Genomic DNA, 24524 nt, shown 5'->3' with positions numbered 1-24524 from the left:
AATGAGCTGGGAACAAGGTCACAGAAGCCCTTTAGCTGCTAGAAGGTCATGCAGAAGTTGGAAGTGGTCACAGCCCAGAAGAGATGGGGCTTTTTTAGCATGGGCATGTGCTTCCCAGTGCAAAGGTTGAGGAGAGTTCCCACCAGAAAACAAAGGGACGTGTCAAGCTGAGGTCAGCCTGCCCTTGTACCTGGCCTGTTAGTCACAACTGAGGGCATTCAGGTCTTTGAAGCAGCCCGCTAAGGCTATGGCAGGCTATTCTCTTGCTGCAAGGAGGATGTGCCAGGCGCTCAACATTGTTCTCACTGCCCCTCTCAAACATTTTTATTTTTATTTTTATTTTTTTATTTTTTTTTTTGCATTTTGTTGTTGCCAGGGGCTATGGACAGCCATTGCCCCCAGTAGAAATGTTGGCCTGAGTGTGAGGAAGGCTCATTTTACATCTAACTAAAAGCCACCACGTTTTTACTTCTTATTTACCCTGGAGAACTGCTCAAAGATAAGGAGATCGTGTTCTTGGTTCATGTTCTATGGCTTCAAGCTCAAAGAGGGGAGATTTAGGTTAGGTGTAAGGAAAAAGTCTTTTACAGTGAGGGTCAGGTCCGTGGAGACTTTCAAGGCGAGGCTGGATCAGGCCCTGGGCAACCTGATCTAGCTGTGGTGTCCCTGTTCAATGCAGGGGAGTTGAACTAGATGACTTTTACAGGTCCTTTCCAACTCTGAGGATTCTATGATTCTATGATTCTTAGAACTTCATCAGAGGGACACCTTTTCCTCCTCACATGGCCACGATCAGTGAGACTGGGGTTTGTTGATTTTGGTGAAGTACAAAAACAGATTGCCTTTGGTTTTAAACTCTGCACAGAGAGGGGGAAGCGAGCTGTCAGTATTGACAAACTGAAAAACATTCCTCAGAGCTCAGCTTGGCACTGCCCATGTGGTGAGAGCAACACGTGCAGGTACGAGCAGAGTTTGGCTCTTCTTTAAAACCCCTCACACAGCACCAAAGTACTGTGCAGGGCTCTTGGTTTTCTTCCTTGCCCATCATCTACTGCAGATACCTCCATCTGCCAACCACCACCCACAGCTGCTCATAGCTCTGCTGGGTGACTTTGCCGGGCCTGTGCTGGTGCTGGCTGAGCCACAGCTCGTAGCGAAAGGATGCGGAAGCCACAGAAAAAGCAATGCTGGTGGTACTGCATGGTGAGTTACTTAATGGCGTATTGAACACTTGGAGCTGATAAACAGGCAAAAAGTTGGGCAGTTAAAGCCTTCATGGCAATGCTTTCCCCTTAACTGTGGCCTGCTTAATTGGGTAATCCAATTAATCAGAAACTCCCAGGGAAATGAGCTAAACTTAATGATGCTTAATGGTGGTAGCGTAAGGAGGATGGTAATTACACTGAGGCTGGCTGCTGCGGGTGCCTAGAGTGTGCTGGCGTCCCCGTGTTTCCGCCTTGAGCTGAACTCACAGAACGCAGAACGGCTTGGGTCGGAGGGGACCCTGAAGCCCACCCAGCCCCGCGGGCACGGCCGCCACCCAGCGGCTCAGGCTGCCCAGGGTCCGTCCCACTCCCGGCGATAAGTCCCTCCCCTCCCCTGGGGGCGTGTCCGTCGGCTCTCCGCCCCGGAGCCGCCCCCCGCCGGCGGCCGGCGCTGCTCGGCTGGGCTCGGCGCGGCCATGGTGGAGCGCGCGGACGAGGCGCCGCTGCTCTTCTGGGCCGAGGGCCCGGCTGTGTCCGCGCCGCCGCCCGCGGCCGAGGCGGGTGGTGTCGGCGGGCGGCGGCTCGGAGGCGGCTGGAGCGCGGCGCCGTGGGTCTGCGAGGAGGAGGAGGCGGAGGCGGCGGGGCCGCCGCCGCCGCGGGCAGAGGCGGAGGAGGACCAGATCGTGGCCGTCTTCGTGGTCACCTTCGACCCCCGCACGGGTGAGCACGGGCGGGCGCGGCGGGCCGGGCGGGGGATGGCGGCCCGGAGCATCCCCCGTCGCCGTAGGGCTGCCGGGGGCCGCTGGCGGAGCCGCGCTGCCCGCACGCATCCGTAAGTACGGGAGGCTGCGTGGGGATGCGCGGCCGGAGGCTGAGCCCGACGGCGGCACCGGGATGTTGGCAGGAGCGGGGCACGGCCCGGGGCCGGCAGGAAGTTTGGGAGCAGCGTGGGAGGCACAGCAACGCGCCCACAGCCCGGCCTGGAAACGGCGTCCTCTTCTTTTTCTATCGACAGACGCCTAGGAAATTCCTAGCAAAATAATTCTGGTGTAAAGCATGCTGGTTTGTTTTGGTTTTGTCTTGTTTTGTTGATGGAGGGGCCAAGCTCGCAGGAAGCCCTGAAAGTGAATGCCGACCCTGCCTGGAGCTGCAGCCTCCAGAAGCAGCGTGAACAGAGCCCCAGGATGCAGTCGGACCACGCGCTGCCAACCCGTGGCTGCTGTGCCCTGGAACGCCCGAGGGCTCTCCAAACGTTACCCATTTTGTGCTGCCACTGGGAGAGCCTGGAGGTCACAAGCTTGGGACTCACCAAAACCCTGAACGAGGTTGGCTGTCGCCTTTCTGACTGGAGATGGGGAGGGAGGTGTTTCCCATAAGTACCCAAAACACAGCAGAGTGCGGATGGTTGCGGCAGCAGGTTGCTCTCAATCTGACAGCATATGCCTTCTATGAAATGGGGAGGTTTCCTGGTTGGCAGAAAGCTTGGCTTTCTCAGGAGTTTGTCTGGGCCAGCTGTTGCTTTGAATGGAGTCCAGGGAGAGTTGGGCAACAGCTCTTCTCACATCCGATGTGCAGTTTGTGTGGTGTCATCAGCCCAGGAAAAGGCTACTGGGTCCAGGAAGGGTCGGTGTGCTGCTGCCGCGCAGTGCTGGTGCTGAACGCGAGGAGTACCAGGCGAGGAGCGCATCAAGATGTCAGCTTCACAGGCAAACTGCACACGGAGGATGCAGACGCAGAAGAAAGCTCCCAGAGCTGCAGCGAGAGCAGCTTGCTGGCATTGGAAGGAGGAATTCCTGGTCAACCGTGTCAGGTTGTGCAAGGGACTTCTGTAATGCACATAAGGGTACCTGGAACTGCGTGCTGCTTGAAGGAGATCATCCGTACTGTGTCTGAGCCAGAAACCAAGCTGGCACTGCCCAGGAAAAGCGCAGCAGCCTTCCTTGTGGAAGCTTGCTCAGGCACATGAAAGGCAGAACTCCTGGCAATGTCTGCTCAAATACAGGTGGGCAGTAGCATGAGGGATCCTGTCGAAGGAGCGTGTGGTGACTGCAGAAATAAAGGCTCTAGCAACTTCCCTCCTCAATTTGAAAGGGTTCGAGGCAGACAAGCTTGGTATTTCTGGCAGGTACATGTGCTGGCCTCGCAGGGTTGCCAACTTGCTGATGTGGTTTCAGTGTCCTTGGGACACTGTGTGTGTGCTGAACCCAGGAGTTGGAGGCAGCCTCTAACCCCACAGTGCTCTCCCTACTTGCAGTACAGTGAACCTGCAGGACCTGACAGAGACCTCCTTGTGGCTGTTACAAGGAGAGCAGAATGGTGGCAGGGCAGGAGCCAACCGTGCTGCCTTCTCTTTGCTCCCTGCCCTTTAGCAGCCCTCCCCTCAAGGGAATAAAGAGTTGAGAATGTTCTGACACTTGAAAAAGCATAAGCACCTGGTCTGTGCCAACACGGCCCCACAAAGAGTGCAGTCACAAGGTGCTTCTTGGGAGGCTGCAGAACTTCCCAGTGCCAGTGTTCTCTGGGGCGGGCAGTAATGGAAGACCCAAGATTGCCTTAGGCAGCGGCTGGGACACATCCGGTAGGTGTGACCTACTTGGCATTAGGTTCCACAAGCTCTCTCATACCTGCCTTGGGTAAGGTAGGAAAAAGAAATAGGGCAATAAATTTTGCTTTGGGAGGGAGAGAAAGAAAGATGAAGTAAAGTCAATGCCACATTCAGTCTTCTGGAATACTGGAAAAGAGGCTGAACGTTCTTAGCCCTCTTTCTGTGATGGAGATAACAGCTAACTTTGTGGAGGTCCTGCACAGCCTGTTGGCTTAAGGGGTGATGTGAGTAATGGGAGACATAAGGGAGAAGTGAGAGAAGGAATTGGTTTCCCACCAGTAAGCATATCACTGTTCCGATTTTCTGTCCCGCATTTCCTCCATTTGGGAAACTGAGCCAGAACACGGCGAGGTCTCACCTGGTGCATGTCCTGTCCCAGTACAGCACAGCACTGCACCAGCCAGCCAGCACCCTGAAGACCTTGGGAAATATCTACCAGTGAGGAGGGCCAGGTGGTGACTTTACTGCAGCCATCAGGTGCTAGTGTCATCGGTGATGGGGAAGAAAAGACAAGCAGAAATGGAAGAACATCCTTAACTTTACATGCCAGCAACTGAGAGTGCTGTTTCTGACCGACCTGGTGCTGGGAGATAGCTCCCACAAGATCTCCAGATTTGTCTCCTGGCAAAAGCTCTCTCCAGCTCAGCTCTCACTTGGAAAGTTTCTGCGTGCACGAGAGCTGCCGTTTGCAGGGGAAACCAAGTGCTTCCTGTTTTCCTACAGCGTGGCTCTCCTCCCTCCTCCTGTTTCTCATGCAGGCTGGCAGTTGCCGTCGCGTCCTTTGTTTGCTCTGTTTCACCGGAATGACTTCAAGCCTTTTTATCTCCGCCTTGGCTCTCCGGCTGCCACGTCGCCCGTACATTCATAGGGCACGGCGGTGTGAGGAACTGCCAGGAGCGCAGGTGTGGGTTGCTGCTGTCAGCCCGCAGTGACAGAGCCCAGGACAAATCGCTACATGACATGCAATAGGTCTTGTGGGATCGCAGCAGATAAGAATCTGCTCAAGACACCTTTTCCTTCCTTACCGTTGCGGCACACAGGTTGTCTGAGCCATGTCCACACCACCACCTCCGTACCTGGCAGACAGCAGAGCTTCTGATAAACTAAACAAAGTTACTTGCCTTTGCTCGGTGGTGCTCTCTTGCTTATTGATGCATTAATATAGAGCTGATGACCAACATGTGATTCTCTGTGGTGCGGGCCTTAAAAGAGGAGCTAGCCGTAACCACAGCTTTGTGGTTAGGAGGCAATAGTCATTTCCTTACTCTGTCAAGGAAGGGTCCTGCGCCTTTAAAAAACAAAACCCCCACAGAACAAAAGCCAACATCTATATATATAATATGCAAAACCTACAGGGGACCGTGCAGTGGCATGATGTCACCGCTTCCCTCTGCCAGCCTTTCACTCTTGTTAAAGGCGAAGGCGCGTTGCGGCAGAGCACGGGATGGCACGAGCTGCATGGCTCAGCCAGCCCATGGGGAGCAGCATGCCTGTGGGCTGGCAGCGCCTGGGTGCCACATCTCTCCTGGTGCCACGCTGTTGTTTTTTGAAGTCCTTGCCAGGCAGGGCTGGGGGTGGTCTGCTAAATACGAGATCTATGAGGAAAAAAATAGCCTATTTAAATGTCAACAGCTCAATGCGAATTTGCATGCATGTACTTATGCGGTATGAGTAATAACACAGGAGACAGGTCTCAGAGATATTTAAATCTGAGGCCTCTATTTCTAAATGCCTTGGCTAAGTGTAAGGCCCTTCCAAATATATGCAGTGTCTATGGGGGGGATGCTCATCCCCATGAGTGCCTGTGCCATTGCTTCAGAGTGAGTGATGTTTGTTTCGTTTTTTTTTTTAAATAAGTTGCATTATTTCAAATTCTGTTGAAACAGATACCATGTTTCAACTTGCAACCTAGAGTGCACCTTGCTGCAGTAGGAGTGTCCAGGCGAGTAAGGTAGGCTCTGAAGGACCAGCATGGGAAAGCCTGAGAAGAGCTCATTTTCACCCATGATGAAATACCACGACAGGGCAGGTCTTGATCCACTCCAGGGACTTGTTAAGACTTCTCTGATACCATCTGTTCCAGGAGTGGGCTCCTCAGGTGGCCTTTTCCACTGAACAACTGCATGCTGTCTGGCTGGGTTGTCAGGTGATATCTGCGTGCTAATCTTGATCTAATGTGTAACCTGTGTGCTTTTTTGTTTGGTTACTGTTGCATGTACAAACACGCAGTGCCTGGATCTCCTTCTACCCTAAAAAAAAAAAAAGAAGTTCTAGGGAATAGTGATGATCAGTATGCTGCCTTAGGTAGAGGCTCCTCTTTGAGCAGCAGTCTACACTTAGGGTTCTTTCTGTATCAATATTATAGCTTGTCCACTGTCAGAGTACTTGGCGAGGTAGAGTGCTACCTGTTCTGTGATAAAGCACATAAAGGATCAACCCACAAAATAGCACTAAGTTCCAAAACAGTTCTGCAATACCTGGGCGTTGTGCTGCAAAAAGTGAAGTTTGTGAGAGATATAGTAGAGTGGAGTACAGTATCGCGGCCTCTGTCCAGGACAGAGGGAGTTCTGGAGCAGTGTTACTTCAGTGTTACTGGCATGGCACTGATGTAAAAGCAGCAGCTGGCTATTGCCGGTGTTGACCCTTCACTAATGAGCACCGTGTCTGTGTTCACCCAAATAAATGTGCTTATTTGCAGGCAACATGGTGGAGTGGTGTTTACCTCAAGATATCGATTTGGAAGGTGTGGAATTCAAATCCATGGCTAGCGGGTCCCACAAAATCCAGTCGGACTTCATGTGAGTATGCCTGAGCTGGGTTACTTCTTCCTTCTCTTGGTTGTACATCTACATCACCATCCTTAGCTCACAACATGCAAGAGAAGTACCACCTGTGAAGTTAAATTCCTGCACCTGTGCTGCACTAAGCCACATAGCCTTCAGATACGCTTAATATCGTATCCAGTACCAGCTGGCTGTATGGGATCTGCTGTGTGACAGCTGTGGCTGTGGAGGTCAGCCAGCTTCCCAGAGGTGTGCAAATTTTAATGCTTATTGGGCAAATGATACTGCATTGCAAACGTTCAGATAGTCAGCAGAGCTATTGCGAAGGAGAGAGAATGGCAGAAGTAAAATAGAAAGAAGTTTGTGGGATCAGAACTTAGAAATTCTATGGTTCTTAATTCTGTCAGCACTTTTGGATCCTTTAAATGTTGTTATAAACAGTCCTCAGTCACTTTCTTCACCCCTGGTTTCTTCCTTTAGCGGAAAGACTGATGGCTAGTTCTGCATTCTCACACTTTTACTAGCCCGCTGTTGCAATGCAGCAGTGTTTTGCAATGAATCAGACTGTTGCTGTTCCTTCTGGTCAGGAATAACAGTTACCTTCTCAAAGGCATGTAGACTTGCACTCAGCTGGAGTACGCTTCCACGTGCTGGCACCCAAAATATGACGAAGTAGCTAGAGTCTGCTCACAGCCTCATGCATCACAGGCTCTTCTTCCTTAGAAGAACAGTACTGTGTTGATTGGGTCCTGCATCCCCTACTGGTCTCCCGAGTTCTCTCCCTCCTCGTAGCCACGTTGTGACATGGCTGGAACGGGTTGGTGGTGGTCGAGGCACTAGAAGCTCCGCCCTCGCATGGTCCTGTCCTGCTGAGGGCCAGCTCTCAACCCTTCAGATAGCAGAGTGGGATTTCAGGGGCTTCCTTTAAGAAGGAACTGTGTTCCTAAAAATCAGTATTTTTGGTGGTAGGATACCTTTCTTTCATTCCTTTCCCTTCTTTTAACATTAACTCTTCTGTGAAACGTTTGTCCCCAGTTATTTCCGGAAAGGGCTCTGTTTTGGCCTGGCCTGCTTTGCCAACATGCCTGTGGAGAGTGAGTTAGAGCGTGGTGCCCGTATGAAGTCTGTGGGGATCCTGTCTCCTTCTTACACCCTGCTTTATAGGTACATGCACTTCCTGGAGAACCAGGTCAGGTAAGTTCCCTCAGGTATGGAACTTGCTGCTCCCCACCTGGGAAAGGTAACATTGCTTCAGTGGAGAGCAGTTTTAGATGTGTGAGAACTCGAGTGGAATGTTGAGTTATAACTTTGCTCAATGACTGGCTCACCAGAGAGAGGGTACAATTCACAATGGGGAAGGAATGAAGGAACTGATTTAGCAGCAGTCTCTTCACTGCTAGCAGGCTATCGAATGCTGTCCAAACCCTACCTCTTCTGAAGCACTGTGGGGACAACTGGTAGAGGAGAGGACAAGAAGTTAGTGTCCTCTTGTTGAGAGGACAAGTTTATCTCTTGTCCTTCTGAAAACTATTTTACTGAGAGCTCACAAGAGGCTTCTAAGCCTGCCGTCGTGATTCTGGCTCAGTGTATGCCTCAGCTGCGTTCAGTGGGCCTGCTCAGGCAAACGGGTGTGGTACAAAGGAAAGCTGTTCCTACCGGAGTACGCTTTGAAAGATGATCAGTCCTATGCATAAGCCAGTTCACTGTCTGCTTCAGTCCTGCCTGTTCTTTGCACAGAAAGCTGGTGTTACTCCTTATGCACAGGCTGCCTGTGCAACTGAGGCACCCGGGGCTCCTTTGCTACTTCCAAAAGCAGATACTGGCTGGGGCAAAACACTGAATAAACAGAGTTTGGAGACACTACAGATCTCCCTTTTTCCTTTCTCTTCCAGACACCAGCTGGAGATGCCAGGGCACTACTCCCATCTAGAGGCATTCTATGATGACAAGAAGGGTGTTCTCCCTGATAGCAAGGGTACCACCACCTCCCAGCAGCCGGTCCACTGGCTGCCATCCATCCACAGATACATGTACCCTGAGATGAAGGTGAGGCAGGGGCTCTTATGGCTTGCGGGAACATGCAGTGTGCTGCTGCTCTTTACTGGTGTCTCGTACTTCTTTATGCAAGAAGTCACTCCAGCCCTTTGTAGGCTGCTTAAATGAGATTGACTTGGGTTGTTACAAGCTGCAGTTCCCTGTCACTGCTGTGTGCTGGTCTTGCTCCCACATTTAGACTTAGCATCTGTGCATGTGTCCCTGTGTCACCTCTAAGCTGTTTTCTTCCCTTTCCCTCCACCTGCAGATCACACACCCTGCTGGCTGTATGTCTCAGTTCATCAAATTCTTTGGTGAGCAGATTCTTGTCCTCTGGAAGTTTGCCCTGCTGCGCAAGCGCATATTGATATTTTCACCGCCCCCAGTTGGAGTTGTCTGCTATAGAGGTATGTTTCCAGGGACACCACAGAGCTATATAGTAGGCTGAAGAGCTGCCAAATTGCCTGTGGGTACTGAGGGAAGAGACGTCACGCAGGTCTTAAAAATCCATCACAGCCATTCTTCGTGGGGGATAAAGTTTGCCCTGAACGTATCTTATTTTTTACAAAACACTTTTCTTCAGGCCTTTTGGCTAAGGGCATACCTGGCACTATGAAGCACTGGAAAACAAGACTGCCGAATGAATGTGTGGAATCTGGAACATGGGATTCTGGTGGGAGAACTGATTATTTCCTATCCAAAATAAGATGTTCCCACTTGAGATTTTCTGGTGTCCAGAGGCGTTTCAAAGCTATAACCACTGTTTACATAAGAGCATGTGGGAGAACTGAGTAAGCAGGGTTCGTAATGCCCTTGCAGGGAATACTGAAAGCATCTCACCACTTGCTTCTCTCGTCTGCAGTGTACTGCTGCTGTTGCCTTGCCAACGTTTCTCTACCTGGTCTTGGAGGAACTGTCCCAGAATCCAAACCGTTCTTCTATGTCAATGTGGCAGACATAGAAATGCTGGAGACAGAAGTATCATATGTGGCCTGTAAGTACGATGGATTAGGCAGAACTTTTCTAATTTCAGGCTGCAAAATATCTTGAGATACCAGGCTATAGACTAAAACTGTTGAGAAATAAGACGTGTGAGGATTAACTATCTACAAAAGCATGAGTGAACAGTTGGTCTGCAGGGAGAGCAACACGCTGTTCTGAAAAATCCCATCTGATTTTGGCAGGTACAACAGAAAAGATCTTTGAGGAGAAACGGGATCTCTATGATGTCTATGTAGACAACCAGAATGTGAAGACACATCACGAGCACCTGCAACCACTCCTGAAAATTAACAGTGCTGATAAGGAGAAATACCGACGGCTTAACGACCAGAGGTAATAACAGAGATCTGAGCGGTCCTGGTTCTGACAGGAAGGAGATGCAGGATGTCTTAATGTTATTCAAGTTCTCTACTGCTTCAGCTCATCTGAGACTCTGGTTCCGCTGTAGCTGACTAATATGAGAGTCCCTGGGTACTCTGCATACATATAATCAATCCAGCAGTGAGCTGGTGAAGCAGACAGAAGGCGGGAGGAGAAGCAGAGGTTGTGATGTATTACTGATCAGTAGCAGAAGTGAAAATATTACCCTTACGCCATGACTTCTAGCCCAGCGCCTTAGAAAGACTACCTTGTTGCCTCAGATACTGGGGCAGCGGTGGTAACTGGAGTGACTCCAAGAAACAGATGTGAAGTTTTCAGTGTGAACTGTCTGCTCGTAATGCTTTTGAGTTCACTGGAGCTATGTGCATTTAATCTGTCTCCCTTCTCTCAGGCAGATGTTAATGTATTCTCAAGAGGTGGGTGAGGACTGTAGCTCCTGTGAAGAGGACCTTTTCATCTTGTGAGTGGCTACCCCTAATGCTTAGTTGGTCACTGTTGGGCTTAAGAAACACATTTCACTGATTTCATGTTGTGCTAGTTTAGCATATTATGAAACACCATGGTTAATTCTGACTAATTCCATAGTCAGTTCTGTGTTCCTCAGGGGATCCAAGAGCCAAACTGGTTCTTATTCTTCAGATCATCTTCCTTGCAATCTGAGAAGCCAAAGGCAGCCATGTTTGTCTCCCGTGGGGTCTCCTAAACACTGGAAGGGAGAAAGAAATTTTTAAAACATAATAAGAAATGCAAGAATCCCCTCCCAGTTTTGAAAACATAAGCATCATAGGACTTCTCATGCCAGAAACATTTGGCTCAGGAAAACACCAGTGTCTGTGGGGGAGGTACAGTGCAGAGGTAAGACTTGAGTGTGGAGGATCAGCCCATTGGTGCAGCTGGCTCTGTAAATGGGAAACAGAGGAACCAGAACTGGGTGTAGAGTGTGAGGTAGAGAACTGGATGAAAACCACACCTCTAATACTTCTGAAGCTTTTCACTGCCTGTTGCTATTGTGTCACAGTCTGCAGCTGCTGAGAAGTTATAGGATGAAATTGTGTAAAGACCATCAGGGCAGAACTTAGTGCTGTGCTGCACAGATGTAGTCAGAACTCTTCTTGCAAATCCTTCCGTGTTCCTAGGAAAGCACTAGGTAAGAAGTAGCTCTTACTGCTGTGTTCTCATCCAATAATAGAGAATTATTTACTCAGTGGCATACTAGATGGATAAAAATGTTGTTTTCTCCTTTGCTCTCTGGGAGCTATAGGTCTGATGTACCCACTCAGTTACCACAAAGTACATGTTAGCTTACAGTGTGGCTTTCTTCTGAAGAAGAAAATGCCTACCATAAATCAGCCAGATAGAAGCATGACTGTAAATGAAAAGTTACTGCTTTTGTTTATTCCACCCTTTGTTATAGGGTGGATAGAAAACGACTGCAGTATCACAAAGACAGTGAGATCTACGATTACAGTGGCCTAAGCACAGTTTTGGTGCTCTGCTGCCTGTTTGGTAAATGTGCTGTCTTTTGGGGGTTCAATGCCATCACCTCAGCTGACTTTATCCTACAGGTTTTTTATGGAGCAGAACAACCGCATATTTCAGACACTGATGGAGGTGTCAGCCAGCCAGGACAAGACCCTGACAGCTGACCACGCACGAGGCATGGGCCTGGATCCCCAGGGGGATCGAAGTTTCCTTATGGACCTACTGGAAGTGTACGGCATTGATGTTATGCTAGTCATTGACAACCCCTGCTGCACTTAAACCAAGAGCAAGAGAAACGGGGAGCAAAGATCACTTCTTAAAGACTATCAGACATTGCTTAGGAGCATCACTGGAACTCACCACAGCCGCTGGATGGATCTCATTTTATTTAATAACTTTATATGGAAAGTATTTATAATTTAAAAGAAAATGTGATTCTATTTTTACCCCCTTGATTTTCCCAAGGAGTACCCACTCCAGGTTTTTTGTTTGTTTTCATCTCCTATTCTTTTTCACTTGTGTTTTTTGTTTTGTTTAGATAGGACCAGTGGCATCTCTGCACCAACCCTCACTGGTGCCAGTGAGCTAGGTTTTGGCCTAGTCTGGATGCGTGAGGGCTGAAGACTTCAGGAAAGCACTTTGTCTGATGGGGACCAATGTGAAATGCTGCCGCTGAGCTCTCAAGACTTGACTGGAAAACCCTCCCGTCATTCCCTCTTCCACTTGACTGAAGAGAGCTTCAGCACAGGCTGTTAGTGTCCCAGTATCATAAAACATCTCCTGTCCCACCATGTTTACGGGTTGGGACAGTTAAACAAATGATGAAGACTGGGACTCCTTTAAACACTCCTCGCCCAACTTCTAGCAGCTGAAGTGGAAGAAAGCCACCCTTCCTCATCAATGGCTGAAACAAATTTGGGATAAGGGAGTGCTATAGGACCTTATGACTTTGCTTACCAGAGTGGCACTGTTTCACTTCCAGCATTTAAGGTATAAACTGTCTGTAAGACTATACCTGCCTGTCTCCCAGCTGGAAAAGAGCACTATCTCTACTTAATCCCTCCTTACCCTTCCTCTGGTTTTCAGTTGTATTGAACCTGCTGCTTTGGGTTAATATCTTCAAACCAGCAAGATGTCCTCACACTGAAGAGGGCCCAACACCACTGAGCCACCTTGCAGTTCCTATGCTCTCCAGCCTCAGCTCAGATGATGCTGGGCAGGATTACATCGGTGAAGAATGCCCTAATGGCACTAGCTCTTCCTTTGTAGCAGACAGTACTTGCCACTCCTTTGTTTCAGTGCTGTCTGCCAAGCCTCCTTTGTCAAGCAGCCTTCAGCACTGCCTCTTCTGTCCTTGCCTTTCAGTGTGAGACAGAGAGCAGTATGAGACCTTCTAGCTGGAATGACTTTAAGGCTTGCAGGAGGTTCCCCTGGAGTTTGGTGATGCTAACTGGCTGGAAGCAAAGGCTTAACAGCAAACCTTTTTCTACCTGGGCAGACCAGTGTTTCTCCTTCTTTTGGTGGGGAAAGAGCAGGATTCAGTTTATGCAGGGCCAGAGGTTTCCTCTAGAAAGTCTATGCCTGTGAAGGGTAATCCTTTTGCCATGCAAAGTCCAAGAATGGAACTATGGGTTGTAGGTGTGACATAGTATTTTGTCCAAAAACCTTTAGCCAGTAGTAGCATCAGCTTTAAGCTAACTGTTCTTTCATGAACTACCATTACAGCTACTTAGTTTCTCCCTCTACCATAAGAGACTTCAGCACCTTTGAGCCTTTCTGCAGTTTGTAGAAATGCAAACTGTAGCTGGTGTTATACATTTATCATAGCATTTTATACAGTGAGACAGCACCTGAATCTGATCTCTCACTTGCTGATTCTTTTTAAAACAAGTGAAGCAAGTGTTCCCTAAGTAGGCTCCTTATGAATTGTGTTCCTCTGGAAGGAAGAAGAAGGTTGGCATTTTTTCTTGAAGGCTATGCAGCAAAGGGGTAGTTTTACTTGCTGTGGATTCAGAAGTTTCAGTGAGATGTAGGATCAGAGGCCTCACAAGACTTATTGCACAGTTCATTGGTATGAACTTAAGCGCATTATGTTCTCGTGATCTGTTTCTAAACAGTTGCTCCCCATCTCGCTTTTCAGGACTTGGAATGCTTTTCTACAGGGGAAAACACAGTTGCTTATATTGTTAGATTTGGTGGGGTTTTTTGTTTTCTTTTCACCGAGGAAAGGTTTTGTATTTAAATTGATACCCATGGTATAAAAGTGACTCACAACCTCTATGCCGTCTAGCTTCCACTTCAGTTTTAACACGCTGTCTGCAGTGAAGACCTCTGGGAAGTTTGGCAGACATCATCTTGCTGTGACTTAATTTCCTTCAGATATTAAAAAAAGAACTGAAACTACTCTCCAACAATTCTTTTCATTTTCTATGTAGCTTAGCCGTGATCAGCTGTTGATAACTTTCTGTTCTCCCTGGTAGTTCTTTTGCTGAGCCAAACAGGAACAAACCTTTAACTTGTCACTGAAGTTTCACAGTCTCAGCAGTCAAAGTTTTTCCAACAAACTGCATTACAGCACCATGTTCACAAGCTGTCAGAACATCAGGGCTGTGAGACAGCACTGCTAGAACCCACCAAGCAGAACCTCCTGACTTGATCGTTTAACATTTAACCTCTGCTTTTCAGAAACTACGTCTTCAGCTGTCAGCTAGAACATGGGTGCAGAAGCAGCAAAGCAAGCAGATTACTGCAGAAGTAACATTCATGTTGCATCCTAGCTCGATGGCTACAGCTACTTTGCTCTTGTAATTTTGCTTCTCTACAGCCTGTCTTGGAAGGAAGTCAGAAGTATCCAAATAGAAAACGGAACAAAAAGACTTAGCTATCCTAAACCCTCCTCATTTGTTTCTTTGCAAATGAACTCTTCATCTGCAGTGTCTTTTCCTAATACAATAGACATTGTATTTACTGGTGTTGCACATAGAAAATCCTTGATAGAGCAGTATGAAATACAAAAAAATGGCTATAGCTTGTGCCTGTTTAGCAGGCTGGTTTTGTTTCCTAGCCTTTGAACCAATTTCACTGAATTGTATCTGTCCAAGAGCTGACTAACTGTTTTACCTTGAATTAAGTACAGACATTTGTAAATCCCCTCCTTGGAACTTAATAGCTGCTTTTTTGAATACTGGCAGCTGGAGGGGGGTCAGTTGTTTGGTATATTTTAAACTAAAAGAGGAAGAAAAGTGTGGCATAAGGTCAGATATTGACAAGTACTGTAAGATCCTCTTTTCCAGTTGAAGTACTTTGCCTTTACAGTGGTGCCTTTAATCTCCTGGTACGATGTCTCTGGTTGGTTGCGAGTGATCAGAGGCCAGGCTGAATGGTGATTCTAGAAACCATGCCTACCCAGTGCTCCAGTAAACATAGGCTGGTATGTTTCTCTCTCCTACTGCCTTCATCATACAGCAATTACAGGAAAGAGCAAGAGCCTCACAGTTGCATCTTTAGTTGGACTAGACATGTGTAATTAAGTAATGAATTATTATTACTTTTACTATCTGGAGTAGAGAGTAAAAAGCTCAGAATTGAAATAAATGCTAAGTTTTAAAAATCTCAGTAAGTGATATACTGTGTTAGACATTTAAATCGTGAGAAAATCTCACTGCAAGTGTAGAGCAAGCAGCACTGAGCTAAATACAACTAAGAATGATAGCGGATACTAGGAAGGAGGCATTTTACTGAATTAGAGTTCAGATTTATCTTAGAGACATGCTAACACACTCTTTTCTAGCTTAAATTGTTACTTAAGAAGTTAGAGCTAATGATGACATCTGTCAGAGGAGATGAGCTCTCCTACCCATCATTCTGAAGGGCAAAAGGAAGTTCTATCACCTTTTCAACAAAGCAGCTTACTGTACAGGCTTACTGAGTAAAGCGGTGTTGCTATGATACTTCTTGCATTTTAAGAAGTGCCAGAGTTCATTGGCAAGAGGTTAGGAGTAGTTGCGGCCCTCCTGGGGCAAAGGACAGGCACGCTTTGGGAGGGAGAAAGGGAGTGGTTTCTGAAACAGCAGTACAAAGTACTCTGTCCTCTTGTAAAAGTTTACATAGCATGCTAACTACCCTGAATTATCTCATCATAGCGGTAACTTTTAAGTTACTTGCTCTTGTTTTTTTTTGTTGTTGTTGTTGTTCCTCCTCACCCCAAACTAATGGTCTGGTGATGGTGGGAGATGACAACACGCTGGTGGTGGATTTTTTCTTTTTTTCTTTTTTTTTTTGGAGGGACTGGAATGCATTGACGTGACAGAATGATAAAGTGCCAGCGAACTGAGATTTCAGATCCTGGTTAATGCAGCATGACATTCAAATGGAAATGACTAATTGTGGTTAAAATAAACAGGTGCCTTGGGCTGGTCCATTATTAGGTTATCCTTCATTTTTATTTATGTTATGGTATTTTAAGCCCTTCTAGAATGTACTGTAAATTGAAGCCAGGATAAATGTTCTCACGGAGTGGGACCTAGCGTTCTCCTTCTTCCTGTCTTGGGGTTCATACAAATAAAGTTGTTTGTCTTGCTGTCAGACAGAAACATAAGAACAGAGTCCTTTCCTCTACACTGTAGGTAGTAGGTTCAGCCTCTACTTATTTATATTATGATTTCCTCACATCTTCCCCTCTGAATGTTGCAATTCAGATATCTAGAACCACTTCATACTGAGAGACCTCTGAATTGTGAAGGAAGGGGAAAAAAAAATCACTTGAATGACATTTATATAAGCTAATCAACTTGCATTGATATAAGTATTTAAATATCAGCCTGTATTTTCAGACTGGCCTTGGTACTTCAACAGCAGCACAGCATTACCAACACCAGGTCTGAAAAGAGCTCTTGGTTACCTTTGAGCAAAGAATCACAGTGTGCAGGAGCCAAGCATCCAATACTAGGGAAGGGAGTGAACTGTTTTCCCCTTGAAATGGTCCAGATGAACCAGAAGCTGTAGCTATCACTTAGCCTCTTTAAGCAAACTGGTTGTAGTTATAAGAGCTCTGGTGTTATTTGCGTCTCGCAGATGTGTGGTTGCTCCCACAGGCCTGTGGCTGTGTAGCAGAACTGCTTACTAAAACATGGGTATTTTTTAAAACAATTAAAGCTTACCTTTTTGAAATGGCTGCTGCCTTGTCTTTCCTGCTACTTGGCCAAAAACACTGCTAATTTTCCTACAGAAGCATCAGCTTCAGGAAAACCTCACTTGGTGAGAACTGCCCCTGACAGTGGCTGCAGAACAAATTCCAGGTGTCTCTGTGGCAAGCAAAAAGAACAGAGTGCAGCCAACATGTCTGAGTGACCCAGGGAGCTGTTTTTTGGGCACTTGTGATTGCAGATCAAATGAAGACAGCTCAACACAGGCTCTGGCAGCAGCACTATCATTAAGAACATCTAACAGGCCTCTACTCTCCTGTATCTTAGTCAAGAAAGGGTTTCGTGGTTAGGTAATGAGTTTCTCCACACTAGGGCCAAGGAAAGGTCAGCATGCAGTTTGGTTCCAGCATCACCCAAAAAACCAACCTGTTTCTGCCCTTTCAAAGCATTTTGATTTTAGCATGCTGACAGCAGAGGATGCTGTTGCAGCAGCATGCAGCCAGGCTGCTGTCTTAAAGAAAGCAACTGGAAATCGATTTACTAATGTCCTTACTTTGACTACAGCAAAGAATCAACAGATGCATTTAGACTAGGCATGGAGACTATGTACAAACAGCAATCACATCAGAAAAATAACGATCAATCGTTCCCAAGTAAACAAGGCAGAATCAAGTAAACTTGTATGTTATAATAAGGCCAACAAGATAACCTTGCTGAAGTCAATAACATTTCCTTTCAGCAATTAAAGTGAAGCTATTAGGAAAAAAAAAAAAGCTCAAAATCAACATAGCCAATTATGGAGCTAGAGCTCAAAGGGATGTAGGTTGCATAAGTAGTGATGAGCACTGTTTACGTTAAAGAGAAAAGCAACCAGGTACAATTAATCTTAATAGATACTTGGATGCCCTTATTTGTCTTATGCTACTACAGGAATAAAATTAATACTTACAAGAAGGGCTCATTTGGTTTGTTAAAGAGTCTTTCCACATGGACTTCATACAGCTCCAGGTCAGAGGTGATTCTCCAGTGTGCTTCTGCATAACATACCTAAACTCGATCAAAAGAATATACTTCTACTATGTTATTGACTAGAGCCCTGTGCTGTTGAATCTGGCAAGGTGAAGAGAAAACAAAGTTCTTACCAAGATAGATACATACTGGCAGTTTTCAAACTTCCTTTCAAATTGTGTCGCTGACATCCAATTTATTTGGGGACAGAAGAGATATCTATTCAGCTGTTTCATATAGCAATTCCAACACTGTATATATTTCCTTCGCATTAGATCCCCCAAAACAAATCTTTCCAAGATTCCAGCTTTCCTGAGATTTATACATAATGTAAATGTAAACTCTTACAACACAAGGACAAGTATTCTTTCATTTTGTTTTAATATACAATTGTATTAAAGCAGTAGCATCTGGCATACAGCACTCAGCCTGCAGTGCTGTGAATAGAACGCTGCTGACTTCAGGGGAAAAAAAAGATGCCATCAAGTTAACATGCAATTCTTATAATTTTAACTTGCATTTTCAAACCCCCTTGAGACTAGCCAAATAGCCACCTTCAGTGGAAGTACCTTGTGCATAAAGTAGCTGGATGGCTTGTTAATCTGGTGGGGTTAATCCAGTTAGTGAGGACGCGCCTTGAAGAGAACCTGGTAGGAGTGGTGAAGACTGGCCCCTTTGATATTAATTCTCATTGTACGGCTGCACGGAGCATCTGCTCTCTCATTCTGGGATCACAGAAGAACCGGAGTTTCCGGGGTAACAGCTTCACCTCCACAGGCATAGCTTCGTATTCCTCATTATCAATACCAAAGGATCCCTCGGTGCCCTGTGTACAGATAACAGTGCTGGTCAGGGCTAAACAGCAAACATGTTGTTTCAGCAACGCTGTAATACTGAGACCTGATTTTACTGACTGACTACAGTTTAACACTTAGCTGGGTGCTAACCAAGGTGACAGCCTCCCCATGCCTTCCAGCTCGTTTGGTCTCAGCAACACAGAGAAAGCTACTCTTCACTGCACGGAATGTACTAAGAGTCTGTGGAGTAAGATGTTACCTCAGTTAGTTGTTAATTGGTGATAATTAAATGCTAGGAAGATTTAATGACCCACATTGTTTATATCGAAAGACTCTTTGCTATTGGAACAATATTATATGTGCTTAGCTCTTCTTGGTGTGCCAGTGGTGACACAAGCTAATCTGCAGAAGTGCCTGTTAAATTACTCCTATTAAATCCACATTACAAACACCTTTTGGTAGTGTTTTACTATATTGATCTGAAACGAGAGATGCAAAGTATTTCACGGGCCAGGAATTACTCAGCAGAATTTTCCTGAGCTTTTTCTTTAATGCGGATAAAGTCACCAATGATTAAAGCCGTTCATCAAAATGGCAGGTTGACTTTATCTAAACAGATCCGGTGTCTGCTCTGCACGCACTTCATTCGCTCAAGGCAGGGCTGCCACTTCGATACTTAAACTAGCTCCAAATGAGCTGGTACATCAAAGGAGCTCAGATTGGAGAAAACAGCATAGGTCCTGTAAATCACAGAGCTATAGCAGTCCTCCTGGATCAACATATCCTACTTCTCTCAAAACTGGTGAGACCCGCCTGAGCTGTCTCCAGTTCCTTCATCAGCTCTATGTCAAGGATTCAAAGAACAAACTTCTCTGTGGCATGCACAAATACTCTGAAGGTCTCAGCTTGTAGCATGAAGAGCCCATTTTATACCACGACCCCTACTAATGGCTCATCTGTACTTAGCCCAGACTCCAGAGTATTCTTTCAGATATACAAGACTGCGATGATACTAACGATGTAAATATTGGGATGCTGGCTAATAATTACATAATTCATGGGTTTCACTTGGTAAGTACTTTTTTTTTTTTTTTTTTTTTAACTTTTTGGCATGTTCTATTCTCCCTTAATATGAAATTTGTTTTCCAAATGGTATGAGGGCCCCTGAAGATAGAAATGATCCAAGAGATTGACTGAATGTCCTTGCAAAACCAACAAACAGCCCATCCCAAGGCCTCAACAACACTCTCTTCCTTCTAAGAGGTAACACCAGACTAACCTAAACTACTCAGGCAGACACAGTTCTGGCTTCTTTTTCAGTCTGATCTATTCAAAGTTTAGTGACACTTTCCTACATTGATCTGAGCCCCACTGTCTTACCTCTTCCTCCCTTGTCTACATGAAGATGCTGATATTTATCTTCTCTACAGCATAATCCCTTCTAGGGTAAAAGACAGATGAGGAATTCTACCTTCAATACTATGGCGAAGGTGTGTCTATTCAATGCACCTGAGTAAGAGACCCTTTACAACCTCCAGTGCTGTATACATGACAGGTCTGTAGAGCAGCCTATTTACTCGCTAAACAAAGCTCCCCTCTAGTTCATAAACCACTTGGGCTGTAATTTCCGTATGCGTCTCCTGGATGGGGACTGAGATGCTGTACTGAAGCACTAAGTGTCTCATCGACAGTATACTCAACCTCCCAGATCTGGAGTAGGGATTTCTTAATGTGCAGCATCACATGGCACCAGAAAATGAATTGCCAAAAGTTTCCCAACTCCCTCAACTTCTCACCTCTGGAAGTTGTAAGATGCATCTGCTGGCTTGGATGCACTGACTGCCTTCAGGACACAGATGTGGATCACGCATCTTCTGACTTCTGTTCCAATCAAAAGAGAGGTAAGCTAAGGAGAATGTTCTTTAGAAACAGCTACCTTTAGAGCTGGCACACTGTTATGGGTTTGTAAATCACTATGAAGTCGACAAACCTGAAGGTTATATGTATGTATACAAATACTTGTGAGCTTAACTGTGAGAAAATAAAATACAGACTGCCTCTTCTGCTGCTGTCAGTATGTATCAGTATGCACTGACAGCCTCCAACCAACTTCTGCTCTGAGGTTCACTGAATATATTTGAATATACTCTTATAGCACAGTCTTGTGCTCCTCACTTATATGCTGAATGGAGCAATGCCCACAACGGATGACTGCCATCTCCTCAAATTCCATGCACTTACCAGCAACCTAAAAAACTCTTAACAGCAACAACAAAAAGATAGAATTAGATATACTGAGCAACTGAATTATCGTCTGAAAATGAGACCAAACAAACAAAAAAAAAAAACCGTCCTCTCACATCGACACCAGTCAGCATAAATTAACTAGTTGCTTTCATTTTCTCTTGTCTGGAAACCCCCAGAGCATCACAATTTTATCCACTCCAAACAGAATGCCCATTTCCTTTTGGGTTGCTTTTCACATAGGGTGCAACACTCCCCACCCTTCAGTTTGGTCCCCGTCCAGACAGACACCACCACAAAAATAGCTAAGGGGACAGCACAGCTGCACAGTCTCAAGTACAGCACAGTTATCACAGATATTCTCAGACAGACAATATCAGCTGTCCCCAGCAACTTTGCCCATTCTGTAGACGGCTATGAAAGTAGTTGTTTAAATAACTTCATCTTATCAGGAAAAGAAGCCCTAAAACCATGTCAGAAACACCCTATACACCAAATATTCCATGCCCTAGAAATGCAGCCTCCTCTTAAAATCACAGAAAATACCACAGGAAGAGCATAAAAGGCTGAAAGAGGAGAGAATAACTGAAGGACAAAGGAAGACAAGCTCAGACACCAAAGGAAAGGGCAGGGAAGGACAGGAGCAATATTAACTACGAGAAGTTTGGTTTTAATCCGATATGTATATGCTAAAAGATTAATGAATGAATGTGAGGGAATTAAACATCCCCCTGGCAATATAAATGATAAATCATTGATGGCATGCAATTACACAGTTTACACGGTGCTGTACAAATAAGCAGCAAGATTCCCTGCTTAAGGTTTAACCTGCTCTTAGTTTAACATATAAGGTTCTACTTACTGCACCCTGGTGAGCAAGATTTTTTGCTCCACAAAGGTAAATGAGGATCTACGTAAATGCAATTACGGGATCAAGGTTAGCTCAACAGAGGAAAGACATGTAACTAAAGATTGGTCAAAGGAAAATGCTAGGAGGAGCAAATAGACAACTCCATTTGCTGTGACTGCCTCTCTAGTGACCCTGTACAAAAGGGTCAGAAAGGATCATTTGATCCAGCTCCTTACTTGAGACAAGACAGCTAAGGGAAACTGAAGCAAGAACAAAAACCCCAACAGCAATATTTTCAATTGATCATTTAAATCCCACTCCATACACTGAACTACAAAAATAGAGGCAAGGAAGACCTACTGTAGATAACACATAGGTTTAATCTAGTTCTCGTCTCCAGAAGTGGTCAATGTGAAATTCTGTAACAAAAACAAATAAGAGTCTTTACACTGCAGCTAGTAACGGTACTCATCCCCTGGGGTGACCGCTCTCCGTGCTTTCACACAAAGAATCGAAGCTGACTATCATGAATGAGGAATACTGGTGCTACGCCCATCTTTCTGGTACGCACTACTGTGTAACCACCTGCTCTTTCTCCATCTCATCTTAACTATCAGCTCTACTCCTGCTGCAGATGCTCTTGTTCACACAAATCTGATCCACGGCCAGAGGGCACTTACATACACCTAGGATGACTGCTCCTTTCTCTGAGATGGATGCAACAGCAGCTGCTCTGCAGTGCTCTGGTGCATCGCCCCCAGCCCCACAAACACACCGCCTGAGCCCGCATCATTACATCCCTGCAGGATGAGTGGTTTCCTCTGTGATCCACCAGTTCTGATCAGATCAGCTCAGTGCCCTCTTCAAAAGAAAAAAAAAAAAACTGGATACCCACACTGATATGGTATTTTCCCTAAAACCTTTTCACTTCCTCCAAATTCTGGTGGAGGTACTTGAACAACAAAACAAGCAAAAGGCTTCTTTGTACATTTCCAAAGGCAAACCTTGTTGGTGCTGGGCAATGGGGAACCTGTAATAAGGGCTTGATTCAAACCAAACTGCCAAAGGGCAATCTGCAGAGAAGAGCTGCTCTGAGTACCTTGATTTTGCCTCAAAAAACCAGAGTGTTTTATTTCTGTTCGGACTCTTCTTTGTAGGAGTAACTGGTTCCTCCTACTGCTCCACAACACATACACTCCTCCTTCTCTGTTGTTACTTACAGACTTCTGGGCAGTGTTTAATCAAAAGAGCTCTCTTCTTTGAACTCTACTTGAACAGCAGCTCAAAGCTGTTGCTAGTGTCTCTGACGAGCTAGCTAGCAGGGCACGTCACCGCTCATCAGAAGATTTTTCCACACAGCAGTGTACATCCTGTCAGAAAAAATGTGACACGCTACTGTGTGAAGCATGTCCAATTCACATAGGGGATACGGTACATTGGGTGTACAGTCAAACACCCCTCCTTTTTATCACCCAAAATCATCCACATTTTTTCTGGGAGCAAAGTGTCCAAGAACCTGTTACGCTGTCTCCTTCATTTCCCCCTGAAGACGCTGCATTTCTCTTGCTCCTCCTCTCCTCCTTTTCTTTCTGTAGTCTTTAAAGCAAAGATCTCTGTCTTAAGCATACATGGTCCATGTGGCTCATATACCTAACAGCAGTTGCAGCTGGCATCCTGATCCACTATGTATGCATACATCAGAAGACTATATTCCCACTGAGGCTCAAGGGATGCTCAAATAAGGGGCCTGCTTCTGCTACTAACATCACAAACAAGACACTCATGCAGGAATTCGTAAGGTGATGACAATCAGGTGAAAAATGTATTCAAAAATGTATTCCATCTGATCTCACTAGAGGGGGCCCTAAGACTAGGAAACACTCTGAGGAAATAAAATGGTCATACAGAAGAGCACCCTTGCATTTAGTAAGAAAACCAATTGCTAATAAAAACTGCACTGAAGACATAATATATTTGCTGGTAGCACAGCATGGAGGAGCTGGAAAAAGCAGTTCTGTTTTGTATTTGGTAAGAGCAGAGGAGCAAGCATATTACATGACAACACCCCAAACACAGGAAAGAAATACATGCTCACTCTTTCTCTATGTGCTGCCTCTTCATACTTGGCAGCCTCTCAGCTCCACATATGACACATTTGCTTACAGTCCTTCTTTAAATTCACATCTTTCAAAGTTGTTCGAGCTCAGACCTCATATCTCTGAGGAGTTACTGAGTGAAGGGAGCCCTTCACTTAAAAGCTGTGTCTCATCACAGTTCAAAAATTCCAGGTACCACTAGTACAAGCTTATCAGCTCTGTGACTCTTAAACCACCATGCAGCTAGAGATAAAAGAGTTAGTCTTTATGGTTGCCCATAAAACACTGGTTATGATAGTGTTTTCTAAGTAGCATTGCTCAGTACCAGTGGAAAAAAAGACAAAAGGCACAGGAAACTGAGAAGCTAGGAAGAACTCAAGGTAGACTGATCTGCCTTGTTTCCAGGAAATCTGTAAGGATTTTGAAGAACAAAGCTAGCAATTTCCATGAAGCATTACTGACCAGTGACCTCCGTAGCAGAATTTTACAGTAGAAAATCAGAGAGGAACATAACATACTCCTCAAAAATCAGTGTTCTGACTTGTGCAGAAATTTGGACATCTTTTTGCAGTGTTCCCATACTCACCCTCTGTTCACAAACTGTCCTTTGCTGACATTATCTGCTTCAATGCAAATATTCATGAAGTCTTCAGTGCGCTAAGCAAAAAAACAAAAAAAGATTCAGAAATGAAGCAGTTAACATTTCAAAATGCCACGCTCCTGATACTTAAATATGTCACAAAATACCCAGCTCTTTGTCCCCCAGAAAGAGATAAAATATGCATTTTACTCTTTTTTTCCCTCCTTGACTTGAGGGACACAGATTATGAATTATAGGGAGCAGTTTCTCACTGAAGATTATTCAAGAAGAACCGAAATAATGACTCACGTAT

At 45.7% G+C, this 24524-nt stretch overlaps 2 protein-coding genes across 5 annotated transcripts in view; one reads left to right on the top strand and one right to left on the bottom strand.

The window, feature by feature from the left end:
* Positions 1667 to 16661, top strand: KIAA1147 (KIAA1147 ortholog). Of its 4 annotated transcripts, none has more exons than XR_002435710.1 (9): positions 1667 to 1925; positions 6509 to 6608; positions 7629 to 7787; positions 8486 to 8639; positions 8896 to 9034; positions 9490 to 9621; positions 9812 to 9962; positions 10402 to 11157; positions 11576 to 11711. XR_002435710.1 is itself a non-coding variant. In XM_021388484.1 (9 exons), exons 1-9 carry the CDS (start codon positions 1682 to 1684, stop codon positions 11769 to 11771), a joined length of 1344 nt encoding a protein of 447 aa, XP_021244159.1. In that variant the 5' UTR covers positions 1667 to 1681; the 3' UTR covers positions 11772 to 16661. The 4 variants fall into 4 exon arrangements, 2 of the variants coding, with proteins under 2 accessions (XP_021244159.1, XP_021244175.1); XR_002435712.1 differs by having other exon boundaries at positions 10406 to 10470; positions 11576 to 11627; XM_021388484.1 differs by having other exon boundaries at positions 10402 to 10470; positions 11576 to 16661.
* The window catches only part of AGK (acylglycerol kinase), a 31381-nt gene continuing 24858 nt past the window's right edge, over positions 18002 to 24524 (bottom strand). The window contains exons 13-15 of the mRNA XM_021388512.1: positions 24218 to 24288; positions 20238 to 20322; positions 18002 to 18470 (exon numbers count right to left, since the gene is read on the bottom strand). Coding sequence (XP_021244187.1) covers positions 18333 to 18470; positions 20238 to 20322; positions 24218 to 24288 — 294 coding nt within the window. The 3' untranslated portion in view covers positions 18002 to 18332. The remainder of the gene's footprint in view (positions 18471 to 20237; positions 20323 to 24217; positions 24289 to 24524) is intronic.

The sequence above is a fragment of the Numida meleagris genome, chromosome 1 (assembly GCF_002078875.1).
Source record: "Numida meleagris isolate 19003 breed g44 Domestic line chromosome 1, NumMel1.0, whole genome shotgun sequence".
NCBI classification, from domain to species: domain Eukaryota; kingdom Metazoa; phylum Chordata; class Aves; order Galliformes; family Numididae; genus Numida; species Numida meleagris.
This window is presented reverse-complemented; position numbering and strand designations above follow the sequence as displayed.

Coding starts and splice junctions, on each gene's coding strand:
- KIAA1147 (XM_021388484.1), top strand. CDS start 1,682: ATGGTGGAGCGCGCGGACGAGGCGCCGCTGCTCTTCTGGGCCGAGGGC. Junction 6,609..7,628: donor AAAATCCAGTCGGACTTCAT/GTGAGTATGCCT, acceptor GTTTGTCCCCAG/TTATTTCCGGAAAGGGCTCT. Junction 9,035..9,489: donor TGGAGTTGTCTGCTATAGAG/GTATGTTTCCAG, acceptor TCTCGTCTGCAG/TGTACTGCTGCTGTTGCCTT.